The following is a 15537-nucleotide window of genomic DNA, read 5'->3' on the forward strand; positions in this document are numbered from 1 at the left end:
AAAAAAAGAAATACTTCCAGCTGTAAACTCCTCGGTTGGGCAAGTATGCTGTTTTTTTTAAATGGTGAAAATAAATATAAAAACGAATCAGAGAAGCGCGGAAGTTGATATATGCTAGAGTAATGTGAGGCCTAGGGCAACGGGTACTGTGACTAGAAATCAAAACTTTCTACAAAGATCACAGATTTATGGAATTCAGCAGAACAGTGGGAACAAGATCAGATAATAGAACCAAGGAGATAACAGAGGCTTTCTTGTGAAGGTTGAGAATGGACGTCTTGTCTTTGAGATGATCACAAGGCCCTGGAAAAGCAGAAAATTATCCTTATTAGCAGCCCCAAGCAAGGCTGCCCAGCTCCGTCTTACTCTGTCACATGCTTGCTTTCCATTATTAGACAGATCAGCAAAGCAATCATACAAGGAGAAGGAAGGAAACCTTTAAAAGGAATTAAAAATACCTTGAATGGGATCTTTCTGACACAGGGCATTTTATTGCAGCGTACAGTTAGGGAATTTCATGTATTAACACACCATTATTTTTCTAGTAAGATCCAGCCCGTTATACAAAACAAAGAGATTTTCTTTGGAAATCATAGAAACTTCTGATAGTTTGAGGGATGAGTACCAACCATCGCTAGCGTTTCACATAAAGAATAATTACTCACTGTCTGTTCCTCTTTCTGCCCCTGTTATTCACACCTGGCTGGCTACATTTTACCATTGATCCCAGCAGCCTGGCGTTATATTAACTATTTCCTTAGCTCTGTGTTATTCCTGTAGTCTCCAATTATGTTCCTAGTCTAGAGTGTTTTTTTGCAGGAACTAATTGACAGCTTTTGCTAAGAGTTTGTTCCCCATATTCCCTGAATTGTAGCTGAAAGGAAATTCTTCTAATACCCACTGTGCAACTTGAAGACTAATTTAAGCCCTCATTTCACCCAGTGTTTTCTTAACAGCAATTGGACTTTGGGGCCTCAAAGGCGCACAGTTTCATCTTAGCAGCAAATCACACATTGTGCAATGCATAACGGACTCAAAGCATTAACTCTGTTCTTCTCTCCACAGATGATGTTAGACCTGCTGAGTTTTTCCAGCATTCTCTACTTTTGTTCCTAATTTCACTGAGTTGGAAAGGGATTTGGCCCAGGTAGACTAGAATTGAAAATCAGCAGGTAAAACAGTAAATGAGCAATGGGAGGACCTTAAAGAAGATAACATCCTGTGCATAAGACTTTGGGAAAGATGTCAAAGCCTTAAGAGCATGTGCAGAGGGTATTTGCTACAATGGTACCAGGGATGAGGGACTTTGGTTATGTGGAGAGATTGGAGAAGCTGGTGTTATTCTCCTTAGAGCAGAGAGGGTTCCAGGAAAATTTGCTGCATGTTAAAAATCATGAAGGGGTTTGATAGAGTTAATGAGGAGAAAGAGTTTCTATTTGCAGAAGGGTCAGTAACCAGAGGACACAAATTTAAGGTAATTGGCAAAAGAAGCAGAAGTGGCAGGAAGACGGAAAAGAAGTGCATTGCTGTGATTTGAAATGCAATACTTGAAAGAGTGGGGGAAGGAAAAAAACAATAATAATTTTAAAAGGGAGTTGGATAAATACTTGAATTGGATAAAAACTCGCAGGCCAAAATGAGAAAGCAAGGTAGTGGGACTAATTGAATGATCTTTTTCCACAGAGTGGGCGTAGACATAATGGACTGAATGGCTTCCTTCTCTGCTGTATCATTTTAAAATTCAATGAGGTAATTCAAATAACAAGGAGATAAAGGGTAATTATAACCTAACACACTGCAGAAAACTGATTGGATGGGTTGGGCCATCTGCGTTTTACATCTTGCTCGATTTTTTGTTCTGTTGAAGCCAATGGGAGTGGACCTGATCCCATCACATTGTTGTTTATTCAGTTTTCAGCCATTTTAGTACCATTATTTGATTCATGTTTTGACTTCCAATGGATGTAGGCCTTCATTACATCCTCACAGAATTATCAAGAAGTCAGTGGATTCCAAGACAGTCCCACAGTTTCACCTGGGACACAGGCCTCTCTCTGATTGTTTATGTATCAAAGCCGCACTAGCCCAGCAGTGAGAATGCCAGGAAGCGATAGGAAATGTTGTCATAACAGCTGCTGCAGTGTGAAAGCCAGCAACGCCCATCCTCCACCAGACGTAGACATGTCAGAGTAGAAGCAGATTTTAAATTTAGACCACTGGGACAGCAGCCAATTTAATCCGCACACCTGCTATTGTAACATGTGTTCCCCTTAACTGGTTAGTGACTGCATACTGTTTGTGCCTCTCTGTCTCTCTTTATTCATGACCTGCCTCTTTGATCAAGATTTACCTGACCTAATATCTCCTAATGTGGTTTTGGTTTGGTACCAGATTTTTACATGGGACACAAAGCACAGAAACAGGCCATTCAACCCAACTCTGCCACACTTGTAGACTTTGTCTGATTACACTCCTGTGAAGTGTCTTGAAATGTTTTGCAACAGTAAAGCTGCTGTATAAATGCAAGTTGCTGTTGTATAATACAACACAGTAAGACTCAACCAGGTGAAAGAATTACTTTTTGATAATCCTATAAATGTATATATAATATATTATAAGAAGCCGATCTCCTGATATTTGAAATTGCTGACCTCTCCTTGCATTGGAGAATAGGCCGCTGCCTAAGCACAGGAGGATTAAACGACAATGCAAATTTGTTACCCGTTCCTAATTGCCCTTGAACTGAGTGGCTCGCCAAGCCATTTCAGAGACCAGTTAAGAGTCAGTCTGTCTGGAGTCACATGTAGGCCAGACCAGTTAAGGACAACAGATTTCTTTGCCTGAAGGGCATTAATGAACCAGATGGGTTTTTACAACAACTGGTGATAGTTTTATGGTCACCCGGTTGCCTAGCAAGCCACTCAGTTCGCAAGGGCAATTAGCGATGGGCAATAAGTGCTGGCCTGGCCAGTGACACCCCCATCCCAAGAACGAATAAAAAAATACCATTATTGAGACTAGCTTTCAATTCCAGATTTTTAGTTAATTGAGTTTAAATTCTACCAGCTGCCATGGTGGGTTTGAACCCATTTCCCCAAAGCATTAAGCCTGTGCCTCTGGATTACTAGCCCAGTGATATTACCATTATACCACTGTCTCCCCCTTTAATGGCACTGTCTTCTCCTGGGCTCATGGGGTTTCAGCCAGAGACTGGCTGAAGTTACGCATCCCTTGGGGATTTCCAGAGCCAGCTGTGTTCAATCTGACCTATCCTTATGAGGCTAAACATTCTAGTTGCTATAAAGTGGGCATCTCGATGTGCATTGTAGAATGATTGCTGTTATGCACAGCTCAATGCCGATTTAAGTTCTGATTAAAGGTCACAGACGTTAACTCTGTTTCTCTCTCTCCACAGATGATGGGAGACCTGCTGAGCATTCCTAGTATTTTCTGTTTTTATTTCTGATTCCCAGCGTCTGCAGTATTTTGGTTTTGTCAGAGAAAATAATTTCTTTGTCCCTTTTTCTCAGAATGTTCAGTCGTGATTGCCACCTTGCCGGACAGTCACTTGGGCCTCTAAACCAGTGGCACTGATTCCAATTGTGTAGCATTCCTACTGTCACCTTGCTAGAGATTGAACCAGGGACCGTACTGATCTATGTGGCTCATTGACTCTCGGGGTAATGCATGGGCAGGCTTGTGTCAGAAGGCCGTATTAAACCCCCAGTTTTACTCTCTGTTGAATTCAGTGGATCAAAAAACCAAACGGTGTAAATTGGGCACTAAAATGTCTGGCTATGTGGGCCATCAAAGGAAGCCTTTGTGTTTTTTGAAATGTTTTAATTTAAACCTTGGATTCGGACCTAATGTCGGACTCCTTTTAAAACTGGCAATTCCACTTCCTTGGGCAGAAGTGAGGTGTCAAATTAAAGTGGAAGTTGACCCCAATTGATATCATTTCTTCTTTCCATTGCGCAGAAGGGTAGATCGAGGGTAAATTTCAACTTCCCAGCATACTGCTACCTGGCTTCGAAGATGGTGCTTGATCCAGGAGCGCAGACTTTGGCCGGGCCTCAGGAGAGCAAGAGGGCGGGCCCGTCCAAAGTACTCAAGAAAGCGGCCGAGAGAAAGAGCGGTGAGAAGAACGGGATTCGGTCGCACAGCAGCCTTGCTCCCACGCACCCAGAGGTGCCATTCAGAGCTGTATCACAGACGTCGGGGCCACTCACTTGCAGCTTGAAGGTCAGCAGGTCGCTAGGAGCTGGCTCAAGCCTGGTCAGTAACGGACACTGCAGCTGGATGAGGCGGAGCGAAAGTTCATACAGCGTGAACAGCACTGGCTCGGATTGCTCCCGGGCCCGGATGAGGAATGCCACCTCTCTCCCTCACATAGCCAGGTACAATGCACGAGAACCACCGCCTGTTAAAAGCCCGTGCCTCTTGGTTGCACTAAGACCAATAAATGTCGACAAAGAGAAAGAGATATTCTTCCAGTCCAAGTACGCCTACAATCCTCAGTTTGAGTATTCAGAGCCCCTCAGCAGCAGCATAATGAGCAAGTACAGCGTAGCCTCTGACCGCTTCATCGAACAGGTGAGAACAACTTCTCGAGTCACTAGATTCTGTTACTTCTGTGCTTTTGTTACCTCCAGGCTCGAAAATGCCAAAGCCTTCCTGGCCGGCCTCTGATCTCCCATGTGTCATAAATTTCAGCTTATTGACAAATTCTGCTGCCCAATCCCTAACTCTCGCCAACTCCCATTCATCCATAACCCTGTGTTCTCTGATGCATGTTGGCTCCAACTCTGGCAATGCCATAAGTTTAAAATTCTCATCCTTGTGTTAAATTCCTCCATAACGTTTGATCTTACCTATCTCTGAAACCTCCTCCAGTCCTACAATCTTCCCAGATCTCTCTCTATTCTCCTCCAATTCTGGCCTCCTGTGTACCTCCAATTTTCATCACTCCACCATTTGGACTTTGTCTTCAACTTTCAAGACTCAAAGCTCAGGAATCCTCTCCCTAAACCTTTGCATCGTCCTCTCTCCTCCAAGAAGACTTTTCTTCCAACCTGGCTCTTTTAGTTTGATCACCTGCCCTAACATCTCTTTTTGTGGCTCGGTGTGTTATTTTGTTTGCTGTTGATCCAGTGAAGTACCTTGGGATGTTTTACTGCGTTAATGGTGCTGCATAAATGCATCTTGTTCTTGTAACAGAGTGCTAGTCACCACCTTTATAATGAGCTGGGTGGGCATCCCAGCAAAGCAAGGTCCGTATAAATGATTCTGACGGCAAAGTGGGTACATTGCACTGCATGGCATGGTGCTGGATCATGCAGATCAGGAAAGCTCCAAATTTAACCCTTGTTCCATGCTAAGTTAGCTTGTCTCAGTCCTGCTAGATGATAGGTGAGGAGAATGAGGTTGGGGAGGGGGGTAGTGATTACAATTAAGCTGCAGTTTAAATGCAGTTTCTGCCTGGGAATTGGCTTATTTTAGTAGCACATTTCTCTCATGTCTTGTGGTTCAGCTGCTGCTGTCGATTTTCTAATCCACCTGCGATGATCCACAGTTTCCCATATAATTCAATTTAAGGTTTAATTTTAAACTGCAGCATGCAGAAAACTTTGTACTGACAGGAGAATTGGATTAGCTGCCTGAAGCTTACTGATCACAGTTGTGTTTAATGAAGTTTAGTTTGATCATTTTAATTCTCTTTGGGCTGCCCTGATGGCTCAGTGGATTTGATCAATGGGTGGCCAAGGTTTACAGCACTGAAAGCGCCAGATTTGGCCATTGGTCTTTGCTCAGTTCAGTGGACGTGGCAGGACTAGGTGGCGCAACTGCAATTGGTATCAGCGCCCTTTGGTTGCCACATGTAGTCCAATCCAAAAGCAGATAAACAGCAAGGTCAAGGGGCACAGATTTAAAAAAGGGAAACCTTTACTGAGGTTCAGTTATTGCATGGCCTCAGCTTTGAAATGGTGGCACAGGTCTTACATTTATTTCAGCTTCGTATGTGCATGTGCTTGTGTGTTTCTGCCTAAGCATGTGTTTCCATTTGTTTTTTACTATCTCTGTCCATTTGTCTCCATTTTCTTCTGTCTTGTATCTTATTGACTATCTCTCGCTCTCTCTCGCCCTCCCTCCACCTCTATCTCTTTATCATTCTAGTCTGCATGTCTCTCTCTCTTCCCCTCTCTGCTGTAGATTTCCAGTTTGCCATTTGCCTACTCTTGGTAAAATGACTGTAAACTTAGATACAATGTCTCTTGCCCTTAATTCCTGACTTGTATTTATTTTCCTAAAGCGTTTGTCCCTTTTTTTTTTAGCTACAACTGTATTTGAGAGGGCCAATGGAGGAAATGGTGGTGTAATGGAAACGTCACTGGACTAATCATCCAGAGACCCAGTCTAATTCTCTGCGGACATAGGTTTAAATCCCACTATGGCAGCTGCTGAAATTTAAATTCAATTAATAAATCTAGAATTGAAAGCTAGCCTCAGTAATGGTCTCCATGAAACTATTATTGATTGTTGTAAAAATTCAACTGGTTCACTAATGTCCTTTAGGGGAGGAAATCTGCCATCCTAACCTAGTCTGGCCTACATGTGTCCCAGAGCAATGTGGTTGATTCTTAACTGCCCTCTGAAATGGCCTAGCAAGCCACTCAGTTCAAGGGTAATTAGGGATGGGCAATAAATGCTGGCTTTGTCAGTGATGGCCACATCCCATGAAAGAATATTAAAAAAGTTTTAACAATTGTTCCAAAATCTGTCATGTCTGCTTGTACAGTACACCCTCAGTATCGCCCCACCCTGCCTCCCTCCCAAATACTTGCACATGTTTATTCTGTCCAGCAATGGGGAAAATCTTGGCTGATCTTATTATCTTTTGCCCCTTTGAGCTTGAGGACACCATTATAGCGCTGCCCCCCTCAATCTAAATTGATAGAGTGTACCCCTGCATGAAGCTGAGACGTTCTGTTTTGTAGAGCTCACTACCGCAGCTTGTAGATATTCATTGAGCTGCAGATTAGCAAGGATAAATGTTTTCACTGACTCTTTATTGACTCATTCTTAGAAGAGTTGAGTAAGAATTCAGGAGTCCTCTATCAGATAGGCAGAAACTCACGCAAGGCCAGATGGGAGGCCAATAACTGGATAAGAGCCCGAATGAGATGCTGTGGAGTAACCACAATTCGATTCCCTTATTTTTCTTCCAGGCTGTACGGATTATGAAGAGTGTGGTGCAGATGTATGGCAGCTACGAGAACTTCGAGGTGGCCACAGGGGGCGCTATGCTGTCAAAGAGTAAAATATGGACCTGCATCAGAAGTTACATGCGAAAGGAGGGGTGCTCTGGAGAGGTGAGGGAGATGAAATGCCTGTGTCCTCGCAAAGCCTGCATGTCTATGCACAAATATTTCTGTTTCTTCTGCATGTGTGCACATTCTGATGTTCAGCTTCACCTAAAACCACACATCTTATTTGCTTCCCCATACACCAGTAAATTTGACCCTTATTTTTCACACTGTTTCTCTTCCCCACTGTGTGCTTTCATCCTTGGCTATGCTACCTTACCAAGGCCGAGATTTATCATCCTTAGTCGCCCTTAAGAGCGGCCATCTTCTTAAACTGCTGAAGTCCGAGGGGAAGATAATGCCATTAGGTAGTGAGTTTTAAGATTTTGACCCAGTGATCATGAAGAAACAGTGGTTATATGTTCAAGTCAGGTTGGTGCATGACTTGGAGGGAACTTGGAGGTGATGGTGTCCCTGAGCTCCTGCTGCTCCTGTCTTTCTAGATGGTGGAACTCACAGTTGTGGGAAGTATACAGGAGGCCCTGACTTCTTGCTGGGGTGCAGTTCCACAGGGGCCAGCAGCTCTCCAGTACACTGTCTAGGGGCCCATTCTCCAGATGCAGCCCGGAGAGCCAGCCAACGGGGGCTTTCAAAGAATGATAAATGTTGGAACAATCGACTGAACAAGGCAATGGCAAAGATGCACTAAAAGGAGTAGTTTGACTGAGAAACCATTTTTCCCCGCGATTTTTCTTACAGCCATAACATCTCCTTTGCAGGAAGGGCGAGTGGATAGGATCCATCAGCAGGAAGCCTGATTATGTTATTATTTTTTCCGTAGCTCTCTAGAACATCAAGGACTATTACAGCGCTGCAGCTGGCTCTGAGCTGGGATTGGCTGTTTTTGTTCTCTTAGTTTCTCAGGTGGTATGGAAGTTGCTGTCAGCTGGTTTGTGCTTAAATGGTCAGGATAGATTTTTAAAAGAATTTAGTATTAGTATTTCACCGGCAGTGAGATATCATCTCTGCCTGAGATTCCTTAAATGTGAATTAAATACAATACAATAAACAAAGCTGTTCCATTGAGTCCCATTGAGAATGTGACATCGACGAAAGCTCCTATAAGCCAGGCCCTCAAAGGGATGAGAGTAGAGCTGTAAAGATACACCTGGTCAAACAAGGCGTATCTCCCTGATCAGCCGCTCTAGGCCCAACCTGAGGTGGAATGAGAAAAAGTTCATACCAGGATTGTCGCTTGGGGATAACAAATAAAGATAATTTTATTATTTTTTTATGTTTGGAATTCCCCTTTCTAAGACTGTGGGCAGATCTCTGTTGTTTCCAGCTGGTGGGAGACCCTGTCCCCTGCACCACCATGCCCCCCAATGTACCCCATGCCCCGAACACCTCTGCCTTCCTTCCTGTAGCACTGGTATAGATTCCAAACTGACTTGTGGAACAAGCCGAGGTCTGAATTTGGAATGTTCCTTGGCCCAATTACCCTGGCCTGCTCTACGGGTCAGTTAGGAATCTGGTACCGGAGCTACCTTTTAAAGAAGATTTTTTTTTATCCTTTCATGGGATGTGGGCATCGCTGGCAAGGCCAGCATTTGTTGCCCATTCATAATTGCCCTTGAGAATGTCCTGCATTTATATAGCACCATTCACAAACCTGGGATGTCCCAAAGCACTTTAAAAGTAGCCAGTGATGTACTTTTAAAGTGCAGCTGCGGGTGTAATGTTGGAAGTACAGCAGTCAATTTGCACACTGCAAGGTCTCAAACAGCACTGGAATAATGACCAGATAGCCTGATTTTTTAAATAGCTATTTTTAATGACATTGATTGAGGGATAAATATTGGCTGGAACCCCTATACTTCTTTGAAATAGTGCCATGGGATCTTTACATGACAGGCCAGATGGGTTCTCAGTCTACTGTCTCAGAACGACAGCACCTCCAAAAGTGCAGCACTCGCTCAATCCTGCACCAGTGTGCCAGCCTTCTCAAATAGATGCAAAAGATCTAATGGCACTATTTCAAAGAGTGAAGGGAAGTTCCCCCAAGTGTCCTGGCCAATATTTATTCCTCAGCCAACATCATCTGGTCACGATCACACTGCTGTTTTTAGAACCTTGTTGCGTGTAAATTGGCTGTTGCATTTCTAGTGTTACAGCAGTGAGTATACTTCAAAAGTATTTTATTGGCTGTAACGTATTTTGCCAAGTCCTGAGGCCATGTAAGGTGTTACATTAATGAAAGTTTTTTTTAAAATTTCCTTCCTTAGAGTTTCTTTTACATTCAGTTCTTCATTTTCCTCTTTCTGTATGACTCTTTTCTTTTCTCCTTTTCATCCCCTCTCTCTCACTCTGCATCATCGCTTTCAAGAAATACATAGTATTTCTTCAACAGGGCCTCAGTGGAATAAGACATTGCCAACTTGAATTTGAATCCAGGAGCTCCAGACAAAGCAGCCCCGAGGGTTGCTCAGATTCTTTGCTGTATAAATTACTGTCTGCTGTTGTTGAGTTACCAAAGCACGGGGGCGTATAGCAGATGTGACTGCCCCTTCTGGCATCACAAGTAAATGTCGATGTGCATCGTTGCTGCAGTTCCAGCAATGAAACTGGGAGTCTGACAACAAGCCAAAATGCTGCAACTTTCCATCATTCTGATTAAAACAAAATCTGCTCAATCCTCTTGGATCCTTTCGAGATTACTTAGCCAGGAACACCTCGGGTGACAAAGAATTACCCCGCCTGAAATCAGTGGTGTTTTTTGATTGTTGTTGCTGAGATTCATTAACCATCGCCTACAGGTTCTGCTCCTCTGCTAATGTCGCCCTTGATCAATTGCCAGGAAACATCCACCAGGGAGCAGGCAGAAGCAGACAGCCACATTCAACCCTCATGCACCTGGATCTCCATGGTGCAACTTTGTCTGATTTAGGATGCTCTGACTGACTTGAACTTCTGCTCTGCTGCTGTCTGCAGAGTGGGGCTGCCCTGTATTTTAATAAACTGCTGTTGCCTCACTGACCTCCACCTGAACCTCATCATCAAATGGCAAAAGAGTTCCCTCGCACCAGTCCTTCTGGTGAAGCCATTCTCGCTGTCAGAGAAAATCTTTTTGGAATGTTTATAATGCGTAGTGAACAAAACAAGTCTAGCTGACTGACAGGATACTCCAAATCCCCAATTTTCTATATATTATATCATTCTATATATAAATATATATTAGCACAAATAAATATATAAATATACTTACAAATATAAATATATATTGTATATAAGTATGAATACCGATAACAGAATGATTTTTCCTTCCCTTGGTGTCTTTAACTGCAAGGCGCTGCTGGCCTTCTCCCTGGTGTTGGGGTTGCATTCCTGATTCCAATTCCTACCTTTACTATAGTCTGATGCATTTTCTTTTTGCAGGTTCTTTAATGATAACATGCTGACATATATTCTGTGTGCAATCAGACAGCATGCCCTCTCCAAGTTCATCTTGTCCCTGAGATCCTTTTCCCACTAAACTGCTAATAGACCAATTTCCCTTCCTGACTACCAAGTTAACAGCTATTCACAGTTGTCTCACTTCAGGTGTTGGCCTCTCCATCTCTCTAATCTGTTGCAATCAGCCTTCTCAGAAAACCAACCTTGACCCCACTGTTCTTCCAATCTGCAGCCCCATCTCAAATGCCATTTCCTCTCCAATTTCCTTGAACGTGCTGTTGCCTCCCAAATCCATATTTATATTTTCCAGAACTCCAATTTTGAATCCCTCCAATCAGGTTTCTGCCCGTCGCAGTGCTGAAATAGCTCTCAGCAAAATTGCTGAAAAAAGAGACATGTTGAAGCCTTTCATCTTGCACTCATCAGTCCACTTCACAAGAATACCAATATAAGGAGGAAAACAACAATTTATACCATATGAGAAGAGAGTGCTGATTGGTTGGCAAATGGACTTTGATTGGTAGAGGTGTTGCCATGGAGACTGCACCAGTGATGGTGACTGACAGTTAACTGCCAAGCATTGTTTGACATTTAAACCAGGCATCTTGACCCTGATTGGTCAAGGCATTGCCCTGAGGAATGTGTCAGCGAATGGCTGTCACTTATTTTGTTCAGCTGAAACAGGTGCAGTGTGTGTATATGTTCTTTCTGTCTGCAAAGAAGTGTGACACATTTACGTGCACTGAAGCTCCATATGTTAATACACAGGGCTCTGTTCTTTGCAGACAGAAAGAACATGTACACACATGGCATCTAAACAAAATAAGTGACAGCCATTCGCTGACACATTCCTCAGGACAATGCCTTGACCAATCAGGGTCAAGCTGCCTGGCTTAAATTTCAAGCAATGCATGGCAGTTAACTGTCAGTCACCATCACTGGTGCATCCTCCATGGCAATGCCTCGACAAAAAGAGTCCACTTGCCAAACATTCAGCACTCTCTTCTCATACAGAATAAATTTTTGAATTCCCCCTTATATTGGTATTCTTGTGAAGTGTCCTGATGATTGCAAGATGAAAAGCTTTGACATTTCTCTTTTTTCAGCAATACTCAAGTTCTGTACTATCAAATGATTATTTGTCTTACCAAAATCACAACTGACATCCAATATGACTGTGGCAAAGGTAAATTTTCTCTCTCCATCCTTCTCTGTCTGCAGCCTTTGGCTTGCTTGACCACACCATCCTCCTCCAATGCCTCTGCACCAACATCCATCTGGGTGGGACTGCACTCTCCTAGTTCCGTTTTTATCTAAACGTAGCCAGAGAATCAATTGCAACTACTCTTGTTCTCATTTCCACACCGTTACCTCTGGTTTCCCCAAGTGATCTATCCTTGGTACCCTCCTATTTTTTATCAGCATCCTGTCCTTTGGTGACATCATTTGAAAGCATAGCATCAGTTTTAACATATACAGTGATGACACCCAGCTCTGCCTCACCATCACCCCTCTTGACTCCTCCACTTTCTGAAAATTATCAGGCTCCTTGTCTTTCATTCAATACTGGACGAACAGAACTATTGGAAAGACCCAAACCATTGTCTTTGGTCCCCACTACAAACTCCATTCCCTAACCATTGATTCTATCTCCCTCCCTGACAAGTATCTGAGGCTGAATCAGACTGTTTGCAACTTTGGTGCCATATTTGCCCCTAAGATGAGCTTCTTGCCATCACTAACATTGCCCATTTCCACCTTTGTAACATGGTATGATTCTACCCCTTTTTCAGTTCATCTGCTACTGAAACCCTTATTTATTTCTTTGTTACCTATGGACTTGATTATTCCAATGCACTCCTGGTTGATACAAGCTATCCTCTCCAAACCTAAGGTCATTCAAAACTCTGCTAACTTGCACCAAGTCTGGTTTACTCATTCCCCCTGTCCTCACTAACCTACATGGGTCCTGGTTAACCAATGCCTCGATTTTAAAATTCTCATCATTGTTTTCAAATTCCTCCATGACTGCTTCCCTCCCTATCTCTGTAATCTCCTCCAGCACCACAACCCTTCAATGTACCTGCACTCCTCTAATTCTGGCTGCTTGTGCATTCCTGATTTTCATTGTTCCATTATTTGGTGGCAGTACCTAAATCTGCCAAACCCCTAAGCTCTGGAGACCCTCCCTACACCTCTCAACCCATCTTTCTTTCTTTAAGGCGCTCCTTTAGACCTCCCTCTTTCACCAAGCTTTTGGCCATGTGCCCTAATATCTCCTTATGTGGCTCAATGTCAAACTTTGCTTTGTAATGCTCTTGTGAAGCACCTTGGGACTTTTATTATGTTAAAGGTGCTATATAAATGCAAGTTGTTGTGTGCAACTGTGTATTGTGATAATATACAGTAGCAATGATGCATTGTGGTAGTATATATGAAGCATTATAGTAGCCTATATTGTACATGTTACATTGTGATAGAGTATAGTTCACTGTAGCAGCATACAGTGTTGATGGAATATTTATGGCAGTACAGTACTTGGTACAATGTTGTTGTACAGAATATCGGTGGCATATTGTGGTAATATACAGGATTATACAGTTTATTATAATAGTGTACGATGTATTTAAGTATTGTGTGGTAGTATACAGTGTCCATGATGTATTGTGTTAGTTTTAGTCCATTGACTTAAGAAGAACCACAAATTTTGTGAGATTTAAAATGAGCAGCCAATCTACTCCAACCTGTGTTCTCTCTTGCATTAGAGTGAAATCCATTCCTGATATCAGTGACAGTAATCCATCACTTTTAATGTTTTAACTATATGCTCACTCGTGAAATAATATTTTAGATTGCATTCAGCATGAGTAACAGGGCATGAATCACTGAGTCTGCAGAGTGGATACAGTGGAACACTGTCTCCTGATCAATGGATAAGTGGTTTAAGCTTTCCTCAGAGCTCAGCAATTACTCACAGGTAGGCAATGTATACAGACAGCACTTAAACACTGAGTTCAGGGCCAAGCCTAGGAGGAGACATGAAGAAGGCGAGGGAGTGCAAAGTTTACTGGGTAATCTTATATCATTCCGATCAGTGGAAGTGGTAAGTTGGGGGGTTGGTGGGGTGTGGGGAGAGGGGAGAGAGGGTGGACAGGCAGAGAAGGTGGGGGAAGAGAGTGAAGGGGCGGGAAGCAGCACTGTTCAGCCTATCTGTACTTTAACGTGGTATGTTTCACGACAAAAAGAAAAACTTGCTTCATATAGCTCCTTTCACAATGTCAGGAGATCTCGAACTGTTTTATAGCCAATTATATAGGATTGCATAGGACAAAAGGCACAGGAACAGGCTATTCAGCCCTATCAATCCATGCCAGCACTTATGATCCATTTTTTTTAATAGGATCCAAGCCGGTTGATGAAGTCAAAACCAAGACACAGAGCTTCTTTTTATCAAGAGAGTTTACTGACTTTGTTCAGTCTCATGACTCTCCTCCCACACACCCAGTGTCCCAGCTGCCCCCTATTTATATGTGATTAAAGTACTTAATTAAACAATGCCCTTTACCTGTGTATCCTAACAATGCAATTAACATACCATTAATACGCATGAGCCTCCTCCCAACCTAAACCTACTATCGTAAACCTCTATTCCATTCTCCCTCAAAGTCTTGTCTAGCTTCCCCTTAAACGTACCCATACTCTTCACTTCAACCACTCCCGATGGCAGTGAGTTCCACGTTCTCGCCACTCTTTGGGTAAAGACATTTCTTCTGAATCCCCAATTGGATTTCTTGGTCTTGCTTCCTTTTTTGAAGTGTTGTCACTGTAGTGATGTAGGAAATGTGGCCGCCAATTTTTGCACAGCAAGATCCCGCAAGCAGCAATGAGATAATGGCTAGATGGTTTGCTTTAGTCCTGTTGCTGAGGGCATAGACAGCTGTAAATGAAGAAATAGATGTTTGCTGCAACCTTGGCTGAATTAGTTGCTTCCAGCGGGGGTAACAGTTTGTCTCTGCATGAGCTCAGTTGTGATGTTACCATTGGTAGAATGGTTTCACCTCTGGACCAGAAACATAAAGAGGCACTGGTGTCCATGTAACAGTACCCCTGTGTGGGACACCCCCAGCAGAAGAGAATCGGAGGGAGGAAAAGGCAAAAATAATTTGCTGAGCAGATCTGATGCAAAATAATCAATAAAGCACAGTGAAAGGAGTAAGTTTCAGTTTATTTCAGATTGAATTACAGTGAAGTGGATGCATGGATTGGGGTCTGTGCATCAGGTCTTCATTCTTGATTGGATGTTGGCGTGTTGCTGTTAAATAAACTCGAGTGTTTGGTTCCCAGGAGTGGCGGTGCTGCAGTAATTCAGGCACGGCCAGTTCAGTAACCAGGACCCACAGCACTCTGCTCCAATTACAGTTCATCCAGAGGTCATTGCCAGGAAGAATGTGTTTCTAATTGAATCCATGGTTCAGTACATAGCAACACACACTCTCAGGGCCCCGTGTAAATACTGACACACCAGCAGGGACCCCTTACCTCCCCTGTAAACACTGACACACTAGTAGAGACCCCTGTAAATACCGACATTCTGGAGACCCCAATGACAAACTCCTGGGATCTCGCTGTAAATAGTGAGATACTCCTTTGGACCCCCTGTAAAAACTGACACTCCCCAAGGAAACTCTGCAAATGCTGACATTCTGGGGACCCCCAGTAAATAGTGACAAACACCTGGGGATTCCCTATAATTACTGACACATTCCTGGGGAGCACTAAG

At 43.2% G+C, this 15537-nt stretch overlaps 1 protein-coding gene across 1 annotated transcript in view; it reads left to right on the forward strand.

Moving 5' to 3' along the window:
- LOC144681886 (microtubule-associated tyrosine carboxypeptidase 1-like) overlaps positions 1 to 15537 on the forward strand; it is a 52536-nt gene that overhangs the window by 22260 nt on the left and 14739 nt on the right. The window contains exons 2-3 of the mRNA XM_078543991.1: positions 3979 to 4593; positions 7227 to 7370. Of these exons, the coding sequence (XP_078400117.1) occupies positions 4036 to 4593; positions 7227 to 7370 (702 nt within the window). The 5' untranslated portion in view covers positions 3979 to 4035. The remainder of the gene's footprint in view (positions 1 to 3978; positions 4594 to 7226; positions 7371 to 15537) is intronic.

The sequence above is a fragment of the Cetorhinus maximus genome, chromosome 6 (assembly GCF_964194155.1).
Source record: "Cetorhinus maximus chromosome 6, sCetMax3.hap1.1, whole genome shotgun sequence".
Classification (NCBI taxonomy): domain Eukaryota; kingdom Metazoa; phylum Chordata; class Chondrichthyes; order Lamniformes; family Cetorhinidae; genus Cetorhinus; species Cetorhinus maximus.